A 27,961-nucleotide genomic window follows, 5' to 3' on the forward strand; every position below is an offset into this window, starting at 1 on the left:
CATAGTCCAAAACATCTGGAGGGCATCAGGTTGGTGAAGACTGAGCTAGATGCACTCTGGATCTGATTTCACAAGAAGCTGAGTCAGGCTGATGGGCCATGCAGCTCAATATTGTCCACTATGCTAGGTGGTGGCAGTCCTCCAGGGTTTCCGATACGGATCCTTTTCCAGTCCCTTTTCCAGCTAGTGCTAGAAACGATGAACTTTTGCGTACAAAGCATCTGCTCTACCACTCACTCATCATTATTATTTATTAAATTTCTATGCTGCCCTTCATCCAAAGATCAGAGAAATATAACCCCTCATACGTAATTCTGGGGCCGAACCATGATATTTAATCAAGGTCTTAACAATTGCCTTCTATAAAATGCATTGCTCAGGGCAACATACAAGAAGAAAAGTACATTAAAAATCCTATGCAGTCATCAATAACTTATTACATTGCAGGGAAATGATTAATTATACATTTAAATGCTTGGTGACTTTCAATAAGGCAGCTTACTAGTGGAGCTGTCGCATAGGAGTCAAGACTGTTGGTCAATAACTCAGAACACTGTATGAAGACTGGTAGCATATCTCCAAGGCACTTCATGGAATGGTCTTCCCCATCCAAATACCTGGATTCATCAACTGGAGATGTCAGAGCATGAACCTGCAACCCCCTGTGTCGGTGGCTGGCTTATGGAACAATTATGATAAGTCAGCCATTTGCATATACAAGGAGCATATTGCAGTTCTGATGCCAAAACTGAGAGGCTGCCCTGGGGGGAAAACCCGTTTTGATGTGTAAGATATAACAAGTTCCACAAGCTGAACTTCCCAAAGACAGGAAGCTGAAAGCAGGCCCATATGTGCTTTATGAACTGATATGTTCATAAAGGAGACTGTGTTTCTGCAAAAATACAGTGCCCAGTCAACATACTTTATGGCCCTCATTTAGCAAACAAGTATAAGAAATCAAGCTTAAAGGTCAGAAAGCTACACGTAAAAACTGGATTTAAGAAAAAAAAGAATTTTATTATACAGAACAGAAATCTGCAACTGCAAATTGAATCAAATGAAAGAGTGCCTGTAAGTTACAGGAAAACCCATTACCAAACCACTTATACATAAGTACAGCTAAAACGCCTCTGGAAAGCAAAATCCAAACAATGCCACATTTAATGTGAAATCCTAATTCCAGGTTCTGCTGCTAGAGGGCTGAAAGTGTCAAAAACCAGCAATGAAGCCCAAATTTTGGCACTAACATTTGAAAAATACCCCCAAAAAATCCTTCCCTCCCACAAGACACCCAGAACAGAAACTTCCCAAAACAGCATATTTGCATAAATTATTGCAGGAGAATGTTGTTGTTATAAACAATTTGCCCCCTTTACAGGACTTTTAATATCTCAGTGACAGGCTTAATTTTCTGAGAATCTCTTTTTACAAAATCCTGTGAGGTACTTGAATTTTCAAATACATTTAATTATAAAAGCGTGTTGTCAGAGGTGGCTCTTTATTAAAGATCATAGTAGGAAGGAAGGTGGGACAAGGAACAACTAACTGAAAGGTGACTAGATGGGAATAATTGTAGCAGAATGTTTGGAGTCACTGGAAGTATAATAGGATGCTTCTGGCCCTAGGGACTGGGCTATTAGGAACTTTATAAATTGACAAAGTGTTGGATATGGTATATGAATGTGTATTTAGGGCCAGATTCAGGTTTGGAGGTGCTCTCAGGTGGGCCCTGGGCCCCTGGACATGGATTTACTTGGAAGCAATGGCAGGTGGCTATGAGCCACCACTTTAACTTTCCTACATTGCATCAGAATGATGCCACATTGTGGCTCAATAATCCCAGGACAGGTACTGGGGGACCTGGAAGCTGGCAAGGATACATAGTGCAGACACCAGGTCTATTCAGGAGTTATTTGAGAAGAGCAACAGGAACAAGCTGCTATCTGAAGTCACAGTTCTGTGTAGAATATGTGAACATCTAGGACAGGTTAGTCTGACATAAACTTTTAGGATAGGACTGCACAACTTGTGGCCTAACACACCCCAACTGCTTTTGCTGTCTGTCTAGAGCTGCAAAAACAGGAAGGTAGGTTGTCAAGCATTTGACAAGCCACAGACACGGCTATGGGCTGCAATGGACTCGGTGGGTCACAGCCTGAACAGGCCTGATTCAAAGAGTCAACATGTATAGGGAGGTTGACTCCAACACAAGTGCATTTGTGAGTCTATGGAATATGCTCCAATGCAACAATATTAGAAGCACAGGCTAAAGGCATGGGGCTGGTCAAGGTCAGTGAATAAGTGCTGAGGGTTGTTTTTTTAAAATTAATTAAATTGCACTCTGCTCTGATTTGAATAGTTAACTGCTCATGCTCACACCCCATTGCCAGCAACGAGATATGTACCAAACACGTAAGCGATCACTGCATCTACGTACGCAAAACTTAAAATAGACCATCTTTCCTACACAGTAGAGTGAATAAAATTGCACTTGATCTTGCCAAAAATATTAGGAATCCTAAATTTCCCCAAATACCTCCTTCCCTCGTGATGCGTTAACTGTTTCCCATAACTAGGAGTTCTCATTCTAAAACTTTCTCCTTTTCACCAGCCAGGACCAGAATCTTCAGTCAGAAGCTGCTACATCCAATAAAAATGCAAGGCACTGACCCTGATCCATAGATTACTGCACACAGCAGTTTGCTGCATGCACACTACTGTGGGCAAGGCTCATTTACAGATGGTTGATTCTGGCATCTCTCATGGGTACCAGTCCTTTACTGGGCTGGCGAGATTCAATCCTACACACACTGTCCCAGATGCTGGATACAGAGTTTTTTAAATATACGTAGCATCTTACTGAGCAATCGCTGGTACCTGTCTATAAGCTTGAGCTTGCCTTTGTCTCTGGAACACCCGTGCTGGTTTGGGGAAACCATCAATCACTCTTCCCCTCTTCCCACTGTGGTTAAAACATGAGGGATTTAGCTGTAATATTGAATTAACCATTCCTCAGGCAGTTGTTAGAACAGTTTTAGATTTAGCTTGACTATAATGTTTAAAAATTAAAGACGTGCTGCAATCAAGACGTTTAAATGGCTTAAAACCCACACTTGCAGCGGCAATGCAAATTCAAACATTTTCCTAGGTGTATCAACATGTGTGTGATTCCTTCCACAGTGATCCAAGCAAAATGTTCTTTCCTCTGAGAACAATGTCCAAAGGTGAACGTCACAGAACATATCAGAAGAATGCAGCATTCCATGGGAGAAAAACGTTTCTTCCTTTCTTCAACAGCAGGAAGCCTTGTCAAGCAAACTGTCCTTATTCCATTTTAGATCTTTCAAAATGTGTGATCATTCTTTCCTGCAATATTAATATATGGGTCACAATGAGGTTTCACATTTCTTTTCTTTTTTTAATGTTAACATTAGTGTACTATCCAAAGGTTAAAACACAAAGCAAATGCTTCTTCTCTAACAGGAGTTATACTTAGAACTAATTCCTTTTAGGCATCGTTAAGTGAACATCATGTGACTTTTGTCATTCATGTGATGAACATTCTTTTGAGCTGTAAGTGAAAACTGTTACATGCCGTAAAGATTGACTGAAAGCTTGGAAAATATCCGATAGGAGCACGCCCAGAAGAACTATTTGGCACAAAAAATAATGGATAGAAGTCACACTGCAAGGAACTTTACCATACTGAAAATGAAAATGAAATCACAGTGTATGCAAACGGTAGTCATACATGTCTCGGGTCAGAGACTGAACAGAAAATGTGTTTTCCTGAAACACACTCTGAATGCTTATCTATGGGCTTGGAATGCATATTGTAATGCTCAGAATTTGTCTGCTGAATTTGCAGCATTCATCTCTCATCACTCCTCAAATCCCAGCAATGGCTTCCTGTTCCTTTTACTGCCTACACAAACCCCTTGTCCTTGCCCTTACAACTCTCTAAACTAGTTCCACCCAATCTGTCCTAATATCCCAATGTACTCTTTCCCATGACCTTCAGTCAACCAACCCTACTACACTTAGCTGCCTAAAGGTTGTTTGCTCTTAAAGGATATTCTCCATTTCACCTTTCCACTCCATATGCCTAGAGCACAACCAGAATTCCTCAGTGAAATCATTTCTCTAATCTTTCAAGTCTCTTTAAAAGCCCACAAAGCTTCACTCCATTTTAGTCCTCCTTCTCAATCAAACTTTAACTATGAGTAACTGCGTTCATTCATTTAAAACATATCTATCCTGCCCCCCGAAAAACTCAAAGCGGCTAACAACGAAGTTGAAGCCACAAATTAACAATTCAAAACTGATGCAACTCTCATGAGCAGAGATGGAAACAATCAGGTTTGGTATCCTGAATTTTGTTTATTGTCCTCACCCGTCAAAGTCCCTTTTTTCTTTTGTGTCATGTCTATTAAATGGCAAGCCACTAATTAAAAGTGTGAAACAGAACACAGGAACCTGCCTTAAAGTCAGACCACTGGGTTCATGTAACTCAGTAATGTCCACACTGACTGGTAGCAACTGAAGGTAGCTAGCCCTACCTACTTTGAATCTAATTTTGCATGCAAAGCACGTGCTCCAGCACTGCGCCACAGCCCTGCCCTCAAATACTGTCAAAAAAGCAGTGGCTCCATGTAGCAAATCATATAAAATAAAAAATCAGATGGTTAAAAGTTCCAAAGTACTTGCGTCATATAAAAGCTCTGATCTGTATTTAACAGTGCTTCCGTTTTGCTTTTATTAGTTCCCTGATGCACTGACTGGAACGGATAGAGCATTTCAGTTTTGAGGCCAAAATCATTTCCTTAATACTTGGGCTCATGACTCCCCTGTTGTGTCACAAGACTTAAATTGCTGCTGAAGGTTTGTTTACTGACCTCATCAGAATCCAGAAGCGCCGGGAGAGCACTGGATTGAGAGGAATGAAAAGAAAGAAAGAACTTTAACAACAGGCACAGTACTGACAAGAAACATTACCACCGGGAATTTATCATAATAGTGCTAGCGTGAAATGCAGGTAGTTAGTTTTCTAAGATTTAGAGCAGAAAGTACATTTTACCAAATGAAGATTTACAGCACAGTGTAAAAGAAAGCACAATAAATGCAACTGGCAATAGTCCTTGTCCCTAATGCAGACCAACAGGGACTTTCATGGGCTGCAGCAGCAAGTAGCAGCAGGTCACAAGTTGGATTTGGAGTCTGTATTAGGGACTGCTAGCTGGTACCCCACAAGCAGAAACCAGAAAAAGTCCACACCAGTTCTAGGATGCAACTGGCAACATTACCAATATTCGAGAAAATTATTACTGTTTTCATTCATTTTGCTTCCAGTATATTTACTATAAATATAAGTCAAATTACATGTACTTACACGTCCGTCACCGAAGAAGGAACATTCTCTTCCACCCATTTCAAATCATCTTCCTGCTAGATTTTTTATTTTAAAAAAAAGAGGTCATGTGTTTCAGAAATGGTTATTCTACTTAAAAATAACATTTTGCTATGAAACCACCAAAAATATGTTGTGTAAATTTTCCCTACGGAAAAGGTGATTAACTATATTTGACATTCCTTTGTCTCTTCCGCTTATTTTTTGTGGAGGATATAAATAATTACGACATCTTAAATAAAAAGAAAATCTATTGTTTACAAAAAGATTTGAAAAAACTAAGCTGAAAACTATCAAAAAAATTCCTTTTAAAGGGCAATTAAAGAAACATGTAATATCCAAAATGCCTTGTTTTTCCAGTACCCAAGAGCCATTTTCAATTTAAAAACACACACATTCCCTTCCTTCTTTAATTCTAAAATAGTTAGTTAATATGGCTACAATAGATAATTCATATACAGTAGGCCTGTATACAGTTATGTTCTGGTGATCACACCTAAAGCCAACACTGGGCACCAATTGTGCCATATGACGTATGGGCAGATTCCTAGGAGCATCTTATCATCTAGTCAAGCATCTTAAAATAATTTTCTTCTAAGTTCCACCACCACCACCTCCAACACTAGCTATGAGAGAATCAAACTTACTGCTTTGCTGGCTTTAGGGTTTCCGTTTGACTCTTGTTTTGAATTCCTCATTTTCATTCCCTCTGTGTAGGATACCAGAAAGAAATAAAGCTCATTCAACAGTGCCACCTGGATTATGATTCAAGCTTATTATTGTTTTAATGTGAATCTATAATAAAAGTCCCCAACATCTTATTTCTTTGCCACGCTCAGAGGGGGAAGGAATATAGAACCCAGTTAAATGGCTTCAGGTAAGTGCACAGGAGATAGGCTTGTTGAGAAGCAATTCCCGGGAGAGGGAAGCAGGGCAATGTTATCAGGGTGGCCACTGGAACTAAAATTGCATTTATATAGCAGAAGATTTTCTTCTTACCAAAGCTCTCTTTCAGCATTGGCTCCTTCTGTTCATCCTCCTCCTCTTCCTCAGACAATGGTGAAAAAGCAAACCTTTTGGAAAGAAAAAAATTAATAAAGCACACATACACAGAAATACAAACACACACACACACACATTTTTCACAGACTTCTTTCTTTATTAAGGTAAAGGTAAAGGACCCCTGGACGGTTAAGTCCAGTCAAAGGTGACTATGGGGTTGAGGTGCTCATCTCACTTTCAGGCCGAGGGAGCCGGCGTTTGTCCACAGACAGCTTTCCGGGTCATGTGGCCAGCATGACTAAACTGCTTCTAGTGCAATGGAACACCATGGCGGAAGCCAGAGCGCACGGAAATGCTGTTTACCTTCCTGCCACAGCAGTACCTCTTTATCTACTTGCACTGGTGTGCTTTCAAACTGCTAGGTTGGCAGGAGCTGGTACAGAGAAACAGGAACTCAACCCGTTGTGGGGATTCGAACCACCAAGCTTCCGAACAGCAAGCCCAAGAGACTATAGCGCCACCCGTGTTATTATCATGTGTAATGGTTACATGTTTTACATCTGAAAGTTACTGGATACCAGAAATACATGTTGCGTCCGCTTCAGGTTACATCTTTTCAAGTTGCGTCCTGAGGAAACCTGGAAGTACCAGAACGGTTACGTCCAGGTTTCGCCGCATGCGCAGAAGCGCTAAATCACGCTGTGGACGCGCAAAGACGCGGCAGCTCTGAATGCTTCCAGGGCGGATTACGTCCGCAACTCAAGGTTCCACTGTAGTCAGACAGGACAAGATGGCTGCTTTGAATCAGTCTTCATCAACCTGGTGCCCTCCAGATGTTGTTGGGCTGGAACCAGGTTGGCGAGGACTGCTGTGGATCAACTGATCTATAGGACGTGACTGTTATGGTGTTATTGTTTTCAATAATAAAAAATAAAAGATAATGTTATACCTCTGATTGTTGGCAGACGGCCTCCAAAGAACCATGATGGCAAAAAGGATCATTGAAAACAAAAGTCGCCAGATGGCGTCATCCACCCACAGCTCCCGCCAATCCTGTTATTAAAAGATAGGTAAAATACACACCCAGGAAGGAAAAACCACTTAAAAGAGAGAGAGAGAAATGCCAACATTTTCAAGGAGAAGCAAGGCACAGAGTTTGTATTAAATTCAGTCACAATCCTTAGCCACCAGCTTATCAAACAAAAGCATACTCTCCATAGCAGTTTGGGGTAGGGGAAAAGTCACATCACACTTACCGACTGACAGTCTACCAGCCTGAATTTCATAGTGGTCCAGATGATAAAAACAACAGATGCTAAAGAGTGGAGATAAACACACACATTTGGTGAAATATTAGCAACTGCAAATGAACTGCAGAACTCCTCTTTTAAGATTAAGACATTTTAGGTTATTTGCTTTTAAATCATCTATAACCATGGGGATTGTGTCAAGTAGCAATGTGTGTTATTGGGCTTGTGGTCATCAGTTGGCACATTTCTTTGTGCAGTAAAAGCCCCTTTGAGCATTTGTTCTGTATCTAAAATCTGTCTAAAAATATTTATTTAGAAAGAATTCTAAACTGCTGAATCTAGACTAATCTCTAAGCATTTTATGTAAAACAATATAAAATTATCATCAATAGTGCACATATAAAGCTAGCAAAATTTAAATGCAATGCAGAATTATACATCTATTTTTATACTAATATTTTATTGAAAGGTTTTCAATTATAAAGAAATAGATACAAAGAAAAAGAAAAGGCACAAAAATGTGTAAAGGGGAGAAAAATATTATATGAATATATACAAAAAATACTCTAACCCATAAATTATTTTATAAATTGGATATTATTATCCTATCACTTACAGTATGTAAATATTATCAGCCTACTACATTTTGTATAAACTCGTTCCAAATATTGTCGTATTTATCCAGGCAAAGTCTACATCTGTAAGCAGACTTACAATTACATATCTAGATAGCCTTTCCAGCTAGTGTCTAGAGCAATATAGTGAGAGCAGCTGCCTGATGTTAATAGGCAGGGAGTTCCAAAACACAGGGGCTGCCTTGCTGAAAGATCAACTTCTAACCAACGTGGAATGATAAGTAAGCATATATGGGGCTTACTTAACTGATCCCAAGCTCTTAAGGACTTTGTATAGTAAGAGCAAAACCTTGAAAATGAAAATAAAAGACAGGGGAATGAAAATTCTGCTCTGGCAGCTTGACAGTAAGTTCAGTAGGCCTGTTGGGGCGAGGAATGGTTGGCTTGGCATTGTATCCAAAGCTTGTGTTTGCTTGGAAGAAACAAAATACAAACAAACACTGTTTTGCAGGCAACACTGAGAAACAAGCCATGACCAGGAAGCCAAAAACAAACTTTAATTTCAGATTGCAGTTTGCCTGGAGAGAAACAAGCCGCAAGTCCAAGTTCAGACATAACACTAAGCCAGCCACTTCATGGTTTTTTTTCCCCACTAGAGGAAGAACAAAGCAGGAATGCTCATGCACAATGTGATTTATTTAACCTTAGCTAATGACTCAGCGTTGTGTCCAAACACGGCCAACAAGTCATGAAATCAGAACTTTTTTATTTGTTTTCAGGCATCCCCTTTTATTTCATAGAATCACAGAATTGTAGAGAGAGACCCTGGGGATCACCTAGTCCAACCCCCTGCAAGGAGAACTCTCAACTAAAGCATTCATGACAAATGGTCATGAATTTAAACCCCTGATTTAAAACCTCCGAGAGTCCACCACTTTCTGAGGGAGTCTGCACCACTGTCAAACAGCTCTCTGCACTTTCTATTTAGGGTACAGGCACTGAACTGAGGGCAAACTATAACACAGACATGACAGAATGAACAATGGAGTGGTAGATATCTCAAATAACATCTGGCTCAAAAAGGTCCCGTAAAACATTTTGGAAGGAAATATTTCTAAAGCTCACCTGCTATTGCCAAAATTAGAGTGTTGGTGAAGTGTCGGTAGAGCGAGAGCTTCACAACATTCCTCCTAAGTTTTAACAACTTCATTGTCTGAGTCAAACTGATGAATATGTATGGTAAGTCAAGAAAAATCAAGCTTGACAACAGGCACAGCCCAATTACTAAAGGTATTCGATGCAATATACACAGAAATACTAACATATCAAACTGACCCTTAAGCTTACGAACCCCGAAGTAATGGTAGCCTATTAAAATAAAGAATGAACTTCTACAAATCAAGACACCCATTATTCCGACACTGTGTTTCAATTACCACTTACACTCAGCAGTGACTCAAATATTGTGGTGCTCACATAAGGCTATAAAAAATGCTTTGGTATGGTGATCCTCAAAGGCTTCTCACTTTAAAAAGGCATATAAGCCCACCCACACAGACAGAATATGCAGCGATGGTGTGGGGACCTTCTATGATACCAGGGCATCAATGTAGTGACTTGTTTTCAAACAATAGATCTCCAGTGTTAAGCACACACATGTGAACACAACGTTCAGTGGTGTCCACACGAGGGCTGCAGGAGAACATGAGGCTGCATCAGGAAGAGCTATCTATTTGCAGATAAGGAACAAATCTGCCCACTTTAGTTATCCAACTTCTGAAGGCTAGCCTGCACATAATGACAGCTCCCCACATTAAATGGGGGGCGCCCTTTGCGTAGTCGCGCACAGCCCCTGTGCATTAGCACAGGCTTGGCTTTGCCTTCCCCAGGTGGGATACCTGGAGGTCTCCGCCTACCTCAGCCAATCCCGCCTGGGGAGGCGTTGCCAAGGTGATCAGGCCAAGTAGGGGGAGGGACTACCTGCCCACACAATAGGGGGAGCTTCTTACCTGGGAATCTCAGTTGGCTCCAGAGCTTCTCCCACCCTACCCACCCTCAGTTAAGACTTCTTTTGCAAGTTAATCCTTTCTCCACAGGTACGCGGGCGCTGCTACGTCAGGGTCGCTGTTGAAGGGCCGGAAAGGAATTCTCCTGCATTGGCAGGTTTGCCTTTCCCGTAGCAAAACGTCACAACTTTGGCCTTGGGCGGAATCCTTTAGTCTATCTTCCCTAAACGGGGAAGGGCGTGCAGCGGTGACCCACGCCTCTGTCCTCTCTGCGGCAGTGATACCAGGGTTCCCCATTAAAGGGGTTGTTTGAGGGGAGGCTTTGGCCGTACGCCTAGAGGTCGTCATTGCTCTCCCCTGCGAAGGCGGCGTAACGGGGACGGGCTCACTCTGCTTGAACATATGTTCTCCAGAGCCAGCCCATCCCCCCCACATACTGGATAACCCTAATGTTCCCCAGATCCGCGGTGGGGGACTGGGAGGGATAAATGCCCAATGCCTGAGCCAAGGTCTACCCACATCTGAAACACAATAAAATCGTGGCCAATTTTAATCCCATAGCACGTTGTCTTGAGTTGTTATTCCACACGGGGCCGCCCAGGGTTTGGGGGACTCCGCCTGTCCACGCAATGTTTTCAGTAGAGATAGCTCTTCCTGCTACAGAAATGTGAAGGAAACACCTCAGCAATCAGAAGCCAGTGACATCACTGCACCAAGGTCATCTCCAAAACTGGCAGCCATTTCTTACTCTATCAGATCTGCCATGTTAGCTGTAAAAGTACATCTTTCACCATGTTCTTGAGTCAGCAGACTGTGAGTGTGGCGTTAAGCATTCTGACTCGGTAGAAAATTCCATTGAATTCAATGGAGGTTTTCCCCTTGGAAGTGGAGTTAGGATGACCACCTTAAAGAAATTTTGTTTGTGAAGGAAAATAAAGCAACAACAGAATCGGGCAGAACACTTGCAGTAGATACCACCCACCATGAAAACCCAACTCCAAAGAAATAGCAGTCCTTGAAATAAGCCAGTGAAGAAGGATATCCACCAACAGAGGGCAGTATCTAGGAAAGCCAGTGGAATAAAAGCCAAGGAGGCAAGATCATTCTGTGCCTAGAGAGACAAAGAGAAAAAGGCATTGAGACCAAGGCCGACTGGAAGCAAGATTCAAGACTTTCAGCGCAGTCCTAAGCATGTCTACTCAGAAGTCCAACTGAGTTCAGTGGGATTTACTCCCAGGGAAGCGTGTAAAGGACTGCAACCCCAAGCATGCAGTTCCCCAGAGTGGCAGGGGAAACCCAGCCAGATGGGTGGGGTGTAAATAGATGATGATGATTATTATTATTATTATCAGTTATTACATTAATGTAGAACACCAAATATGTATTTTCTTTGTTGAAAGGAAAAAGAGGTTAGTAATAAGCCAATTTTAAAAAAAAAAATGTTGCAGAAAAGCTGAAAGATACAAATCCTGATCCCTCAGATTCACAGCATTAAGATATTTTCTAGATCCAAAACCGCACCGGGAGTTTAAGGCTCCATTGATGGACCAGAGTTCTGTCCAGCCATTCTGCCTGACAGGAAAGCTATTGATCTATTGAAAGCTGCATATTTCTGACACCCAGCAAGAACCATTCCATCAAGCAGCAGTGAGGGGAGATTGCCCTGGTTTTACAAGAACTCACATAGTGCAAAATACACATCCAGCCATAAACCGTAACATTTACAGCACACACAATCAAAGGGAAGAAAAGGAGTGTTAATCTCATCAAAATCAATGGAATTTCAGTACACCGTTGAGATTTACACCCCACCGATGCTGAAATTTCTGTGGTTGGACCATCTGCTTATTGCTCATAGCTCTGGCAAATGTTGCCGTTCATTCATAAGGTGGCTTACTCACTGCTGAGCTCTAAAAACAAACTAGGAAAGCTTTAGGAAGGAATGATACAAGGGTAATTTAACTAGCTGTTCACTTCTTCCCATACCTCTTCGTACAACATATTTTCTCAATCACCAAACATCCAGGATTTATACTGACATTGTTCATAAATGCAAACCGTACTACGGCACTTCTGAAAGGATATCCAATAAATAATACAGGAGTCAATGATAGACAGCCCGAAGTTAGCTACCACAGCTGTAACACCATGGAAAGACTGGAAAAGTACCAAAAAGAGAATCAGTTTACTGAAATACATGATAAATGCATGATTAAAAGATGAACCACTCCTGCAAAACAGGGCCCAGCACAGAACTGAGGAACAATGGCTGCTACACAGTTGACCTCTATCAAGCACAGGACAACAGGTCACCCAGGGGCAAATGTTCTTCAAAGGATAGTCAAAGCCATGTGACTTCACAGCTCTATATGCTATCACTGACTTGCGCATGATTTATGTAAAACTCATGTTCCTCTTCATGTTGTTATTATTCAAAACCCAACTCAGGGAAAACATTTCAAAAATGTTATACTTCCTGATTTCCAGAAACATATAGCTACATTTTTAGAAACAGATAATATAACCTGTGGAGCATATCTGATTAAATCACGCCCAGAGTATGATTTCAATGGGCCCACTCTATGACTTAGTTGAATACCACCTTATACCATGATCACCTGCTAAAATCCACTAAAAAAAGAAGGAACTTCCTTTTCTAATTTTACTGCAGCTAAGAATGCACACTATCTCTACTTTATTCCACCTGACACAGATCTGCATTATCTACACAGTGTATTCACAGCTGGTTAGCTGGTCTTTTCAAGGTTCTCCTATTAGAGGCATAATCACCTTTCTGCACACGGGGCTGTAACATTACACAGCTGCACAACATATAGCAATGAAGAAATGCAAACCAAATGAAAGTGAGGAAGAACTGTCAGTGAAATTTATCTTTTGAATGTGTGTGTGTGTGCGCGCGCTCGCACACACACACAAAGGAAGCAACAGATATAATAGGAACAAAGCAGGGTTGAGTCACAAAAGACAAAAATCAATATTAATCTGCACAAGCCTTTACAGTACATTACAGTACAGTAGGATAAGGGGCAAACAGCCTCTTTTTAAACATTTTTAGTGGAAAGAGTGTAGACCAGATGCACAGTAAAAAGGCTCTTTCAATAAAATTCAAACATCCCTTATTACCTATTATACGTAGGTCCCACTAACTGCATACCTGCTACCCAAAAATTCACTTATTGGCAGGTAAATAAATATGCTCCGCAGATTCAGACATCCAAACAGTCAACTTCCTTACTTCCTAGTTTGTTTGGGCTTTGCTGTTCAGCAGTAGCCACTTTGGGGCAGAAACCACAGAGGGATGGGAGGGATATCAAACAAATCAGGGAGCAGGAGAAATTGGACAAATCTGTTTTTTCCTTTGTCTCTCTTTTGCTGGTTAACTGCAGCCATTTCAAGAAGAAACCACGGGAGTGGGGGTGGGGAGAGATCTGACAAATCCCACATTAGAAATATTTCCATAGTAAATAGTGGAAATTGTGGACTCATTATATGAACGTGTGCCTAACCAACAGGTTCCACAGAATGCATTGTGTTCAGTAAGTGGAACCTGCATATATACAGCCTTGCCTAGTAGGAAGTGAAGGTCTGTATATGAGAGGTATGAAATTGCAGCAAGTGATTACTAACCCCTGTGACTCTAAGGACACCTTCCATGCCAGAAAATAATAAATAGAGAGCTCCAGCCACAACTACTTTGTGAAGAGTAACTCCAAGGCGAGGTCTGAAACAAGAATAAAGGGAAAAATGAAAAACAATGGGAAGACATATATCTGCTGTATAGATTACATCAGTCATATCATCTAGGTCATCTCCAATGTCATTTTCACATCTAGGCAACTGGTCTAACCGGGAACTCTGGATTATAAAAGAGCAATAATATCAGCTGCAAATCACCTCCATTCTCCTAGGACTGCTGATATCAGATTTGGATGTGAAACACACCCAAGAGCAAGTCCTAGCCAGTTTTATTCATATTGCTGCATTAACTGTTTTCCATCATAATTGGTCAAGTAGACGTGAACTGCATCTAACTCCTTTGACAACACAGATTCAAAACGTATGAAATTTCAGACAAGCTAGAATTCACTACAAACAGGGTGAGCATTCAAAGGAGGAACACACAACTTCCAGCAAGCAGAATGAAGTGGGCACAGCCCATCTTGAACGGACCATTCACTTCAATTCCACTTGTGGTTCAGTCCCATCATCCTCAATGGGGAAAGAGTGCATCTTTTCCTTCTGAGCCTTCTCCCAACATCACTGGAGCCCTCCTTCACCTCCTACAGACTCCCCCTTCCCCAAGATCTGGTGTCTGGGCTTTAGAAGAGGAAGAGTGGTAGCAGGCTGAGGAGGCCTGGCATTGGGAATTTCCAGCATTAGAAGTGAAATGGAGGACCCACACCCTTGAGGGACACTCGGGAGTTTGATCCTAATGATCGAGGAGAATAAATGATTTTTGGGGTGAGCACTTTGCTGCTTGCCCAACACTAGTACTCACTTGACGATGCCGTATCCCAGGCTCACTATAATCACAAGAGTTCGAGCGAGTGAGCGCTTCAGTGCTGAGAGCAGCTCTGCCAGTATCAATGCCCCTTGGACTGTGAACAAAGAATGCACAGGATAAAACACACAGTACACAATACGCAGGTAAGAGAGATATCTGCACAATGGCTGAAATCCTGAGCACACTTATTTGGAAGCATGCCCCACAAAACTCTGAAGTAAATGTGTTTAGAATAATATCCATTAACTAATCCACACATAAAGGATGGATCGGGATGCAAAACCACTTCAGAAATAAGATTTATGCTCCCATGACTGATAATCTAGCTGTCTTCATCAAATAAACACTGCTCCCTCCACAAAAGCTAAACTGACAGATATCAGCTACAGATAGTGACAAGAGATGAAGATTTGTATGTTTCTACTCTGTCACTAAAAATAAAATTGTTAATGGATCAATGGTTTCAAATAATCCATGTTTTTGTGTCCTCAGAAATATTTAACAATGTTATTCCCACATACCAGATTCTCCTTTGTAGCGGATATTCTGGAATTCCGCGTAGAAAACAGCTTTCTCTAACATTCCCAGTAAGATAACTGCACCAATCCAGAACTGGATCCTCAGGAGGTCTCGCCAGTAGCAGGCTGACCACGCAAGCCACAGAACTCCAAACAACACATACACAATGCACATCACCATGAAAAACTATGAAACAGAGACAAAAGAAGGGCTTCAATTTCAACCAGTTACAACCAGCATTTCTGTAGCTGTTTACTTATCTGCATTTATTCATCTAACAATTCTTCACAGTTTAAGTAGTAAGTATGTGAGAGGTGAAAATGAGCATGAGGGAACTGCCCCCTCAAATATATTTTAGGACTAAGATTCAAAAAGAATAAAGGCAAGGCTGGCATAAGGTTTGAATGTGTCCTCCGCAAACTACTGCTGGTTGTGCGCCTCCCTCGACTGGTAGTGTTGCTACAAATGCTAATCTTCTCTCTTCCTTCTCCCTGTATGCCACATGCTAACACTGGGCCCTAATAAAGATTTCACTGAATTTAGCTAAGCTTGACTCTGTCTCCTAGGTCTGTACAGTGGAACCTCGGTTTTCGAACACAATCCATTCCAGAAGTCCGTTTGACTTCCGAAACGTCGAAAACTGAGAATCAAAGGGCTGTCAGCAAGTTCAACGGGGAAAATTGAGAAATGTGCGAAAACGGAAGCTTTCACTTCCGGGGTTTTTGGCATTCAGCTTCCGAAATGTTCAGCAGCTGAGATATTTGAAAACCGAGGTTTGACTGTATCTATAAACTTTTGTTTCCCTGACCTAATGAGATCCTTTTGAGGCACTTTCCTGGTTTTACAAGGAAACATCTTATCTCCGACAGAAGCAAAAGGATTTCACCTTCCCACAGAAAAAAGAAGATCAATACCACTTTATTTACACAAAAAGAAGGATCAATGGTTCTCCTGCATGGTAGCAGAGTTGTCTAGAGAGGGCAACATTAAAGCACTCTGGCATTAATAGAGGAAGCATCAACACACTGAAGAGAAATAAATACAAAACAAGCAACAGCGATTTTACCATGTGAGAGGCAAAAAAATTGTACCTGAAAAATTCAATTTCTGCATTAATTGCTATACTGACAATACCTGCTTCTACATTGCAAGAAAATGCTTACATGATTGCTTTCAGAGAAAGGGTCTTAAAAAGATATTGCATACTGCCATGTCATTTTAAATGGTCCAAGTGTGCCCTGGGAAGGATTGACTTGAAAGGTGAATTGGACATTGACGATTAAAGACTACATGCAAGAACTGTTGCAAAGAACTATCCATCACGGGCGCCCGGATGAACAACACTGGGTGGAATTCAACTAACATTTACTCAGAGCAGAACCATAAAAAAATCAATGAACCTGAGTGATGTCCCTTAATTTCAAGGGGTTTACTCTGAGTAAAATTTAGTTGAATACCACTCGCTTTCCATTTCTCAAGCTGTGTCTGTTTTCTCAACCATAGCTGTATAGTCTTTTTACTACTGACCCATCCTAACCCACACTTACCTGTTCCTCCACTATGCTGTCCCCATCACTCACTGTCAGTCTCTGGCCTCTGATCTCTTACCACTTTCCTGTGCATCTGAAATAGCCTCTAAGCTGTTAAAGTAGGGACCCTTTCGCTTCTGTGTTCTGCACAGTGTCCAGCGCCAACAACACTCAAAAAATGTTCAGTAACAGTGACATCTGATGCTAGGCTTAAGCCCCAGAGCTTACACCCACAACCCCCAGTTCCTTGAGAATGGTCACTTGTCATCCAGACTTGTGAAAACTTATTTGTGCTTGAAACAAACCACGGGCATCAACTTACGATCATGAGAGGATAATCTGCTAGGGAGAGGTATTCATAAGGACCCTTCACTTCCACGATCACTGCCAAAACACAAGCACAAGTAGGGAATCAGGAATACATAAGACCATGAGAAGAGCCTGCTGGATCAGGCCAAGAGCCAATATAGTCCCACATCCTGTTTTGCACAGCAGCAAACCAAATCCCTCTGGAAATCCCACAAGGAGGAGGGGAAGGCCCTCTCCCACTTTGGTTCCCCACCAGAAGATATCCAGAGGCTTTCTGCATCTAATCCTGGGAGGCAGAATATAGCCATCATAACTTATTAGCAGTCATTGATAGCTTTATCCTCCATGAATTCGTCTAACTGCCATTTTAAAGCAATATAAGTTAATAACTATCATCACATGCTGTGGCAGTGAATTCCAAAGTTCAACTATTTAATTTTTTTGGGGGGAAGTACTTATTTTTGCCTGTCCTTCATCTCTCACTGTTCACTGGATGCCCTGGGTTCTAATATTATGAGGAAGGAAAAAAATCTATCCATGCTTTCCCTATAATGCACAATGTCCCTTCCTATTCACCGTTTCCCACCTTCCAAACTAAAAAGCATCACAACCTTTCCCATTGGGTGGTTGCTTTAGCTGCCAGATTATTGTGCTTGACTTTTTCTGCATCTTTTCCAGCTCTACAATTTTTTTTTTTTAAGATTTATGTATTTAGGAGACCACAGGGCGGTTTACAGCAAAATCAAACAAAATAAAAGCAATATATGAAATCCATAAAACAACACAACCACTAAAAACATACAGCAGCAACTCACAACAATTTAGTAATAGTAGCAGTAACAACCAGTGACCACAAAGATTCTATTCAGCATAGCTGTCAAGTGTCCCTTATTTGAAGGGACAGTCCCTTATTCCAGCACCATGTCCCGCCACTGTCCCTTATTGATGGATGTCCCTTAAATGTCCCTTAAATGATGTCCCTTAAATTTCAAAGGAAGCAGCTCCTCTCCCTCCCTCCCTGCCGGCCAGGGAGGAGGGAGGCTCCAACTGTGTTGCTTGGCTGTGTTGCTCACCCAATAAGAAGTCTAAGAACGACTGGGGGGTGGAGCTTGCATGCCTTGTGTGTGGCTAGTTAATGCAAGCGGAGGGGTTTTTTGAATGCTGGACGCCATTTTGTTGCATGTGCTGCTGCAAACTTTGCAGTGCAAAGCGAGGCTGGGGAGCCATCTTAAGTTGAGGCTGCATAGGCCTTGTGGTGCATGTGATTCAGATTCTATTCAGTTGAACCTCTGGTTACAAAGTTGGTTGGACAGTATTCTCGAAGCTACCAGCATGAGTTTGACCAGACTGCAGGAGGACAGGAAGACTGGAGTGCCTGGAACAGGTGAGGCTGCAGGTCCCTTATTTTCAAGGCTGCTGGTCCCTTATTTTCAAATCTGTAAGTTGACAGCTATGCTATTCAGTGAATTCATGTAAGGATATTCCAGAATTCTTCTTGCTTTTGCTCTCCACAGTGCAATTATGGAAGTATTTTTTTTTGGGGGGGGGGTTCATGGTACACTGAGAAAGAAAGTAACAGCCTCTACTCTTGTAATGGTCACATAATCTAGTAGTACAAGAGCTGGCAAACTGCTTCTTTAACAGACTGTTCATTCAAATACAGGAAGAAGTACAATCAGATTACTGCCTGCATACACATCCTTTAATGGCAGAACAAGGAGTGGTCTGAGCCTCTCCTTTTTCTCTACTGAAATTTATGAAGAAGTCCCCATGTATTGGCAACATTCCAGAAATACATGGGATTTTAAACATCTATCCAGTGCTTTTTTTGGGGGGGGGAGCAGAGGGAAACATACCCCTAAACATTTTGTGAATCAAAGTTTGGCCTCATTGAGGGGCAGTATTTTATTATGAGTAGGGAAATAGGAGTACCCCTAAACATTTTAAAGGAAAAAAAGCATTGTATCTAGCTAGCTAGCTAAATATGGGGCTACCATTTTCTCTCTCTTGCTCTTAAGGAAAAAGGAGCGCCAACTGGGGGGGGGGAAGTATCAAATAGACTCCAAGAATTGAAGTGTCTGCAGCCATTACTACACTTGAATGCCCAAGGCCTGGTATACAATAGCAATGAACTCTTGCCTCCTTCCCCTTCTGGAATCCAGTCCGACAACACTTGGCATCCACAGCTACACCTGCAGCAAGCTCAAGGCTCACTTTGAAAATTTGCCGCAGATACAATCCTGGAGATCAAACAGTGAGTGGTGTCTAAGCATTTAGAACAAACTTCAAACATCAATGTACTACTGCGCATGGCTCACTGTGAAAATGTGTTCCCTGTGGCTCAGAGGAAGCTGTAACTTTTGGCAATTCATCACTTGTCGCTCTTTTAGTTTTCACATTGGCATCCTTTGAGGATACAATTCCAATCTGCACAATAAAGATATAAGGACCATCTTGCCAGGTTCTCATCACAGCATTCATTGCCTGGGAGAAAAAAGAAAGAGAAAAGGAGTGCAATCTAATCTAAACCACAAATCAGCATACAGTTTGTACAAATCTATCATGTGCACTATGAAATCAGCATTAGGCATTTTCAAATCCTAGTGGTTTTAATGGGGGAAAGCCAAGCACAGACATTATCAGCAGCACACACAAGCCAACCAGTAACCAGGCAGAGGGACCAAGAATGGTCAAACACAAAAGTGATCCTCTCCTGTATTATATAGCACCTCTCTCATACTTACAGAATTCTCTGATACAATGGTATAGTTTGCTCCATCCTCTTGTTTTCCACCTGAGAGGGGTTCTGGGTGAACAAATTCTTTGTAGAAAATCTAGTAAAAAAATTAAAAAATCTTTATGTGCATGTATATACACATATATATATACACAAAGACACACACACACCCCCAAAAAACAACCCCCATACAGGCAAAGCATTATATACTTGTGTGTGTTCCAGAAGAAATAAAAAATGGATAGCTAGAATTTCAGATAAGCAAAAATACTCTTTACTTAGTGTTACAATGACACAGAACTATGTGGGGACTGAGTTCAAGTATGCAGAAGTTTTAGATTTAAAAAATGCATATTGTCCCAATATACGCCCTCTAATAAAATAGTAATAAAAGAAGCATTTTTAATTAAATATGTAATACATATTAACATTTTATAATATAATTCAAAAAAGAAAAAAGGGAAATATTCTGTATATCAATATCTATATAATTGCTTAACCCAAAAAACTCCATATTGTGTCATATTACAACAATGCAGCAACATTCTACCTACTTAGTTATAGCCATTTTTTAATATCACCCTTCAATAAAAGCTCCAAGTGCAGTTTACATAAAAAAGAGAATAGAAAAATAATTAAAATGCAAATAAAATGCACCCAAAACATCATACAGGCCAAATAGGACTTATAAATGGAAACATCACACTTCAATCAGAACCCAGTCTCCTTGTAACACCATCTTTCGGGGAGTTTCTGTCCATTAGTAATTCACACGGCCTTTTGCAAAGGCAGCACGATGCCACAAGCTCTTTCAGGGCCCGTAATATGGATATATGTGTACCTTCAAGCCACCAGAAAACCTTAGCTCCAACAATTTCCCCCCACCCTGCCTCCTTCCACCCTACCTGCGGTCTGAAGAGTTCAGAACAGTTGGGGAAGTAGCGCGAAGACATGGCGTAGTATCCTGGCCAGCCGGGCCGGTTTTCTACAGTACTTCCAACGTAAACCTCTGCCTGCTCATCCTGTCAAGACAACAAGGCATGACTCTATCTAGCTGAAGGGTCAGTGAAAACAAGGGGTTAACTCAACAAGCAGCTAAGAAACTGAAAAGATATCCAACCCTGCATCTCACCTAAAACATCAATGCCAGGCACCCCATTAAAAGGATCCGGTAACAGGTGATGTGAAAGACAGGTTGATTTTTCATTTTTAAAATAACTTTTAAAAAACAAAATCTCAAAGCGGGCCACACATATTACAATCATAAAATCATAAGGAAAAAGTCAATACATATCAAAATGCAATTTAAAAATCTAGTTGAGCGTTAGACAAAATGTTAAAATAGAAATACTGAAATTATGCCTGTGGGCTGTTACAACACTTTGAAGGAATGACATTGTGGCCTGCGACCCTAAGGAGTTACAGACAGTGGAGATAATACTGGGTTGGACGGTCGAAATGTCTTCTATCAAGGCAGCTTTGTTTGCTCCTTTCATGACACCATTAAAGGGCACTGGTTTTATATCTCGTCCAACCCTCTGCAATGCAGGAATATGCAGCTGTCCCATATGGGGCTCGAACTTGCAACCTTGGCATTATTGGGGAGAATTCAATCAGCAACACGAGAGAGGGTTCGACTTTGTTGTTGCTGTCAGATGTCCCAGCAAGGGAGGAGTAGTTGTTTGAGTCAGTCCCACCTCCTGAGAGAAGTTCCTAGGACAGGTGAAGTGGAGGCTGGCCAATCAGCAGGGCTGGCCAAATTCGAGGTGGAGGGAGAATCGGAGGGTTGAACTTGGGTCCCATTACAGTGGTACCTCAGGTTACATATGCTTCAGGTTACAGACCCCGCTAACCCAGAAATAGTACCTCAGGTACTTTGCTTCAGGATGAGAACAGAAATTGTGCGGCATCAGCATGAGGCCCCATTAGCTAAAGTGGTACCTCAAGTTAAGAACAGTTTCAGGTTAAGAACAGACCTCCAGAACGAATTAAGTTCTTAACCCGAGGTGCCACTGTACTAAGGTCACACTGTCGTCTGTGACGGACTCTCCCTGCCCCCAGTAGGAGTGCACACTTGCAAGCTCAGCCTTCTCACATGGAACAAGAACCACATGAATGATGCGCTGCCTCCCCTGTTCTTTAAAAGCCAAGTGGGAGGGACATGCAAAGTGTCTGGCCAATGACTTTGCAATGACCTAGCCATGTACCCTAGAACTCTGCTCATGGGCCTGGATATTACTTTTAGTTGCCCCTTTTTGTTCCCTCAAGACAGCCAACCTCACATTTAGTTTGTGAACTTGTTGGAGACAGAGGCCAAATACTATATCCTGAACCTGTAAGGATGTGGTGGAACATAAATCAATTAAGTTAGCACAGCTCTAACTCGGGCAACAGTGGCTAACAAACTACGCTCAACTATCAAAGCAGCTGGGGTTATTTGCTACTGCATAATTTGCAGATTGCATAATTTAAGCAACAGATTGCATGACTTCAGTCGTTCCTAATGCCAATTCCTTACCCCAAAATTGAAGACCTCGTTGTAGCAGTCACAATACCTCAAGTACCAGCTGACATTGTAGCCTTGAGATGGATCGCATGCACTTTCCTCGCCTTCAACTAAAGAAATAAGAGAAGTATGGTACTTAAGAAACACAGGAAGCATCATATTCTCTTTGTATTACTAAAAGGTTCTTGATAGCATCTAATTAACCCCACTATGAGGGCTTCCCTTAACAACCCAAGTCTTCTTTTTGTTTTATGAATAACATATTATATATTTAGGCAATCTGGAAACAATTATAACAATAATGCTTTTTAATCCAAATATTGGACTCAACATACCATATCATCTATGATAGACTAGCACAGCACTTGCACTAACCGCAAGTAATCCAGCATGGCAAGATCCTTTCCATACAAAGGAGTGCTTTGCTGACACAGCAGCCTGTCATAATTTGGAACCTCAGCTTATTACATTGCAGTGAGGCAGGAAGATTGAGAGAGCTGCATCCCAAACATCTAGCCATATGGTTAACTCTGATAAACAGGGTAGTTAATGCCAAGAACGCAACCTTCAGGACAAAACATGAAATGCCACAAGCTCACACTAACAAATGACTCCCTTTGTATCAAGAGAAGAAAAGGGCTAACAAATGAGCTTTACAGTTCACTGCCGTGCCATTTTATATTGTGCCTTTTACGTGTTTTATGTGTTTTTAAAAGTGGCCTGACCAGAAAATCTATCACACACTATACATCTTTAACTAGGCCTTTGGTTGATTGTCATCCAATGCCCTTTTAAAATGTGAGGATTTCTTTTTCTTGGGGCGGGGTATTCAGTTGTTCCTGTTTTTATTTGGATTATGTATTCTGTGCTTTTATATTGTAATTTTATCCTGTGAACCACCCTGAGACTTGTGGGTATAGGGCGGTATATAAATTTAAATAATTATAATAGTTATAATAAACATATGACATTTTTATGCACGCTGCCCTTTTGAAATAGAAATAAAATCTATATAACAGGGACAGGCAGTAAAATGCTGAACAAAGCTTAACTTCCAGAATGCACAACCAATGTAGTCAACTTAACAAATCAATCACCCGGGGGGGCATTGTTAGATTATATGTATATGGTCCAAGGGACACGGGTGGCGCTGTGGGTTAAACCACAGATCTTAGGACTTGCCAATCAGAAGGTCGGCGGTTCGAATCCCCGCGATGGGGTGAGCTTCCGTTGCTCGGTCCCTGCTCCTGCCAACCTAGCAGTTCGAAAGCACATCAAAGTGCAAGTAGATAAATAGGTACCGCTCCGGCGGGAAAGTAAACAGTGTTTCCGTGCGCTGCTCTGGTTCGCCAGAAATGGCTCAGTCATGCTGGCCACATGTCCCAGAAGCTGTACGCCGGCTCCCTTGGCCAATAAAGCAAGATAAGCGCCGCAACTTCAGAGTTGGTCACGACTGGACCTTATGGTCAGCGGTCCCTTTACCTTTTTATATGGTCCATGGACATTACACTGATTAGCCTTGCAAACAAATTTTGGGCAATGCTTGGAAGCTCTACATGCCAATTTTGTTTTTAGCAGACTTATTTTTTGCTACATGATTAATGCTTAGCTGAATGTTTGAATGCTTCATTAAAGGGAGAATTGAGTAGAGTGATTCGGTGGGTATAAGGAAAGTGAATGCCGAGTGACTCTGAATGTAGGTTGTGCGTTTAAATTATTCTTGTGTAGTGTGACTATGTATGTGAATTACTCTGGTGATTGTATTAATTTGTATGTGATTTTGTAATATTTATGAGATTTGTTTGATGATAAAAATCTCATCAAGATAATGTTAATAATTATAGTTATACCCTGCCCATCTGGCTGTGTTTCCCCAGCCACTCTGGGCAGCTTACAGCCCTTTAAAAATGGTAAAACATTAGACATTAAAATTTTCCCGATACAGGGTTGCCTTCAGATGTCTTAAAAACAAGGCCAACAGGGCCTTGTTCAACTATTACAAAATACCTGCCATATTATACAATAAGCTATAGTATGAATGCACTTACATTTTAGGAAAATGGTAGTGTTGCTGAAGAGAATCTTTCCAAAGTTAAATAAATTCTTCTCCTATAGAGGAAAAAAAGGAAGCAAACAGAAGAAGCTCGAATGGAAGGCCATCATATATAAATGAGAAAACTTTAGTTAGTATATATTTTACTTGGCAATAATACTAGGTAAATAAGAATATATTATATTACCCCAAAAATGTCTAACTTCTATGTATCTGTAAAAGCATGATCTAAAGCAGGAAAAGGGAACCTGTAGCTTTCCAGATGGTTCCTGACTGCAGCTCCCATCATCTCTGGCCATCGGTTGTTCTGGTTGAGGCTGATGGGAGGTGGAGGCCAACATCTGGAGAGCCATGAGTTCCCCACCCCGATCTCAAGTACTCCTGTATACACATTACATTTGTACTCTTACGTGTTGCTGTATTAATGGCAGGTATGGGAAGTGCTAAAGTTGCAGCCACCTGCCCATTTGTCTGGGAATAATTCCTACTGAAACGAGAAATTATTTATTAATTACTATGTTTCTGAGTAAACATAGACAGATGAGGCATCACAAGTTGGTACATACATTGCTGTAAACCACTTGTTTACTCAGTGCTTGATGGGTCACATCTAAATGAATTCCACGAAGAATTATAGGGTAGAATTCAACAGTGCGCTAATACTTGCCAGATGGAACTATCTCCCATCTCCTCCCAGATGGTGCACTATTCTGGGAATTCTCCCAACCCTACACAGTGGATTTAGAGGAAATGCAAGGGGAGGAAATGGAGGGGAGGAGCAAAGCCTGGCTTCATTAGAAGGGGTCCTTGCACTTGCTTCTACTAGCACAACAGGTTAGTTGAATCTGGCCCCATTATTTAAAGTGACACTACTTTATTTTTCATATTTACATGCGTCACCATCAGGAAATGCTGGTATTTTATCTATGAAGGCTCATTCACACAACCATGTCATTACTTGATGCTGTCAAGCAAAGAACATGCATGTGCTAAAAACTCCTAAGTAAGGAAGGTGATCCGTTTTGATTGATTCTTGTTGGTGGTGATGGTGAAACATGCAGGCATCAGGAGTTAATTTCAAATCTTACTCAGGCATAAAATCAGTTGATACTTTAAGCCAGCCTTCGCCAACCAGGTGCTCTCCAGATATTTAAGACTGCAATTCCCATCAGCCCCAGCCAACACCAAATATATCTCCTCAGTCTCTATTAGTCATGTGGAGAAAGCTGTACAGCTCCATCATTAAGATGATGTATGACAAGTGCTTTTAGCACTGAGGGAAAACACCACATAAATGCTAATAGCCATGTACCCACTTACTTGGGAATATGTCCAACTGAACAGTGGCATTAACTTGTAAGAAAACATGTGTAGGATTCCACTGTATTATAATTTTATTATTTTTTTTTGCAAACTACCTGCACTCAATTCTGAAGAGTGGCACAGACATGTCAATTAATTCACATATTATTCATATACCTTTGATCTCTTGAGAGCTATAGTCAACAATTTATCCAGTGCTAAGTTACCGCAGTGTATTCATAACCAGGAGATAAAAGCATTGAGATTTGAGTCAGACTTAGTCTTTAAATCAGTGGGTCTATTCCAATCCTTCATCTTTTACCGTTCAGCCAAGCAGTGAAGATAATTTGGCCACACATATAAACCAGAAGCAAAAATCACAGGAAACAGGAGTGTTACAATTCTTTTCAGTGTTCGTCAGATCATTATAAATTATCTGGTGTTAGCATAAGTCACTCTACTTTGCAGGATAAAGGGTTTGGTTTTTACAACAGGGTGACACAGTTCATTTAACTTGTGACAACACTCTCATGTCAGTGGGTTTTCACATATTTGCATGTGTGCTGCCTTAAATGCGGATCAGTTAGCAAACATTGCATTTGGCAACTTGGCAGCATCATTTAAGAGAGACACTTGTCAGTATCTGAGCAGCTCAAGGCTGTGATGCATACAATGTACATCAGATACTAAAAACTGCCTATAAAGGAAAAAATGGCTACACATGTATAGATACATGGTGCCAATGTGGTGAAATGGGAGACCCATGTTCAAATCCCAACCCAACCACAAAGCTCACTCAGTATTCTAGTATCACCCATTGTGTCAAGCTAGCCTAACTCACAGGAGTGTTGCACACATACCAAAGCTCTCTGGTGGGTGTGGAGGAAATTAAATAAGTATAAAATTAATGGGAATCCTACAAAGAGTATATTATCACCACCAAAAAAAAAACCCACACAAAAACCCCACATGATATTCCAGCCATGGACTCTGGTTGAAAAAGATGAGGTCCTGGATTCTGTTACTACCTCCATCACAAATGAACAGTGATCCTCTTCTGTGAGCAATGTAACCCTGGAGCAGGGACACACATAAGATTACAGCAGCTACTTCTGTGTACAAGACACAACTACTGTGATTCTCCATGAATTGCTCCTCCTACACTGCCTGCTCATATGAGCAGTTATTTGCACAGATTATCTCTGAAAAACAACACCTGTACCGTCTCTCGCTTTTTGTACAAACAGCACACCCATGCATGTTCACCACTCTGGACAGATCCAATTATCCGTATTAAACCATTCCTTACTAGCAGCTAGCATCAGGCGATTTTTTGTGATCAATGTGCAATTTTTGTTGGAAAACCCTGGTCTGGGGCTGAGATCTCGGCCTGGCAACGTGTTGGCACCACAAGAACAATTATCTCTTTATCTCCCAGTGCGTGGCGGGGGGGGGGGGAGGCAGCGAATAATGAGGTGACGAGGAAAATGCACTCTGCACCTGCTCAGGGAGCTACTCTTCCTGGTTATTACTTCACGGACCACAGGTTAGGAGGGCAGGGTTTGAGATCGAATTAAACGTGGTGTTCAAAACGAGGAAGTAGAGCAAACCCTTGCCCGGGTGCGTAAAATCGGTTAAACCGCACTCCCCGCAGTCACGCTGCGCTGGCAGTGCCTTTGCAGATGCAACGAGAAGCCAGCAAGGCCCCCGGCCCTCGATGCACCTGGAGCAGCGACAAGGCAGCGTGCAGGAACGGAGGGAAGCTCCGGGTTGCGCTGTTCACACGTGCAGCTTGGCGACGCGGGTCAGGAGACTCGCTCGCCGGGGTCCTAAACTGAGCCGCCAGAACCGCCCAAGGCGGCCGGTCCCCACCACCCCGACAGCCCTCTTTCTCCCGGGGACCCGTCCGTGCAGCCCGCCGGACGGGACGGAGGCGGCGAGAGGGGCCCTGCTGGCTCACCATGGGCACCGGCAGCCGCCACTTGGAGAGCTGGCCGGCCGCAGCGGGGCCCGGCGGCCACACGAGCAGCAGCTGGAGAAGCAGCAGCGGCGGCCCTGAGCGGCGGCGGCGCCGCCACAGAGGCTGCAGCATCCCGCAGAGCGACGCCACTCCCGCCGCCATCCCCTCCGCAGCGAAGTGTCACGAGCAGAACCCGCTCCGGCACTCTCGCCCCGCCCCTTCCGCCCCCAGGCCCGCCAGGCTCAGCGGCCGGGGAGGGTGATGGGGCCGCGCCGGATTGG

At 42.0% G+C, this 27,961-nt stretch overlaps 1 protein-coding gene across 2 annotated transcripts; it reads right to left on the minus strand.

Moving 5' to 3' along the window:
* Window positions 1–996: 996 nt before the first annotated feature.
* Window positions 997–27,897, minus strand: TMEM87A (transmembrane protein 87A). 2 transcript variants are annotated; one of them, XM_053383749.1, is made up of 19 exons: window positions 27,681–27,893; window positions 24,414–24,474; window positions 22,378–22,475; window positions 20,765–20,881; window positions 19,867–19,956; window positions 19,441–19,606; window positions 17,136–17,197; window positions 15,287–15,470; window positions 14,760–14,859; window positions 13,889–13,982; window positions 12,326–12,397; window positions 9,360–9,468; window positions 7,666–7,724; window positions 7,359–7,462; window positions 6,407–6,480; window positions 6,055–6,116; window positions 5,390–5,445; window positions 4,896–4,926; window positions 997–3,366 (listed from the first exon to the last, which is right to left on the minus strand). In XM_053383749.1, the coding sequence occupies exons 1-19, from the start codon at window positions 27,840–27,842 to the stop codon at window positions 3,325–3,327; spliced, it is 1,743 nt and encodes a 580-aa protein (XP_053239724.1). In that variant the 5' UTR covers window positions 27,843–27,893; the 3' UTR covers window positions 997–3,324. The 2 variants fall into 2 exon arrangements, with proteins under 2 accessions (XP_053239724.1, XP_053239716.1); XM_053383741.1 differs by lacking the exons at window positions 997–3,366; window positions 4,896–4,926; window positions 5,390–5,445; ... (4 more) ...; window positions 9,360–9,468; window positions 12,326–12,397 and adding an exon at window positions 10,578–11,351 and having other exon boundaries at window positions 27,681–27,897.
* Window positions 27,898–27,961: the final 64 nt, after the last annotated feature.

Source organism: Podarcis raffonei, chromosome 1, assembly GCF_027172205.1.
Source record: "Podarcis raffonei isolate rPodRaf1 chromosome 1, rPodRaf1.pri, whole genome shotgun sequence".
Classification (NCBI taxonomy): domain Eukaryota; kingdom Metazoa; phylum Chordata; class Lepidosauria; order Squamata; family Lacertidae; genus Podarcis; species Podarcis raffonei.

Excerpts from the sequence above, each read along its gene's own strand:
- TMEM87A (XM_053383749.1), bottom strand. The coding sequence starts at position 27,842 with ATGGCGGCGGGAGTGGCGTCGCTCTGCGGGATGCTGCAGCCTCTGTGG. Across the intron at positions 24,475-27,680 it reads GGCGGCTGCCGGTGCCCATG|GAGAAGAATTTATTTAACTT; the intron begins GTGAGCCAGCAG and ends TTTCCTCTATAG. Across the intron at positions 7,463-7,665 it reads GGCTGGTAGACTGTCAGTCG|GATTGGCGGGAGCTGTGGGT; the intron begins GTAAGTGTGATG and ends TTTTAATAACAG.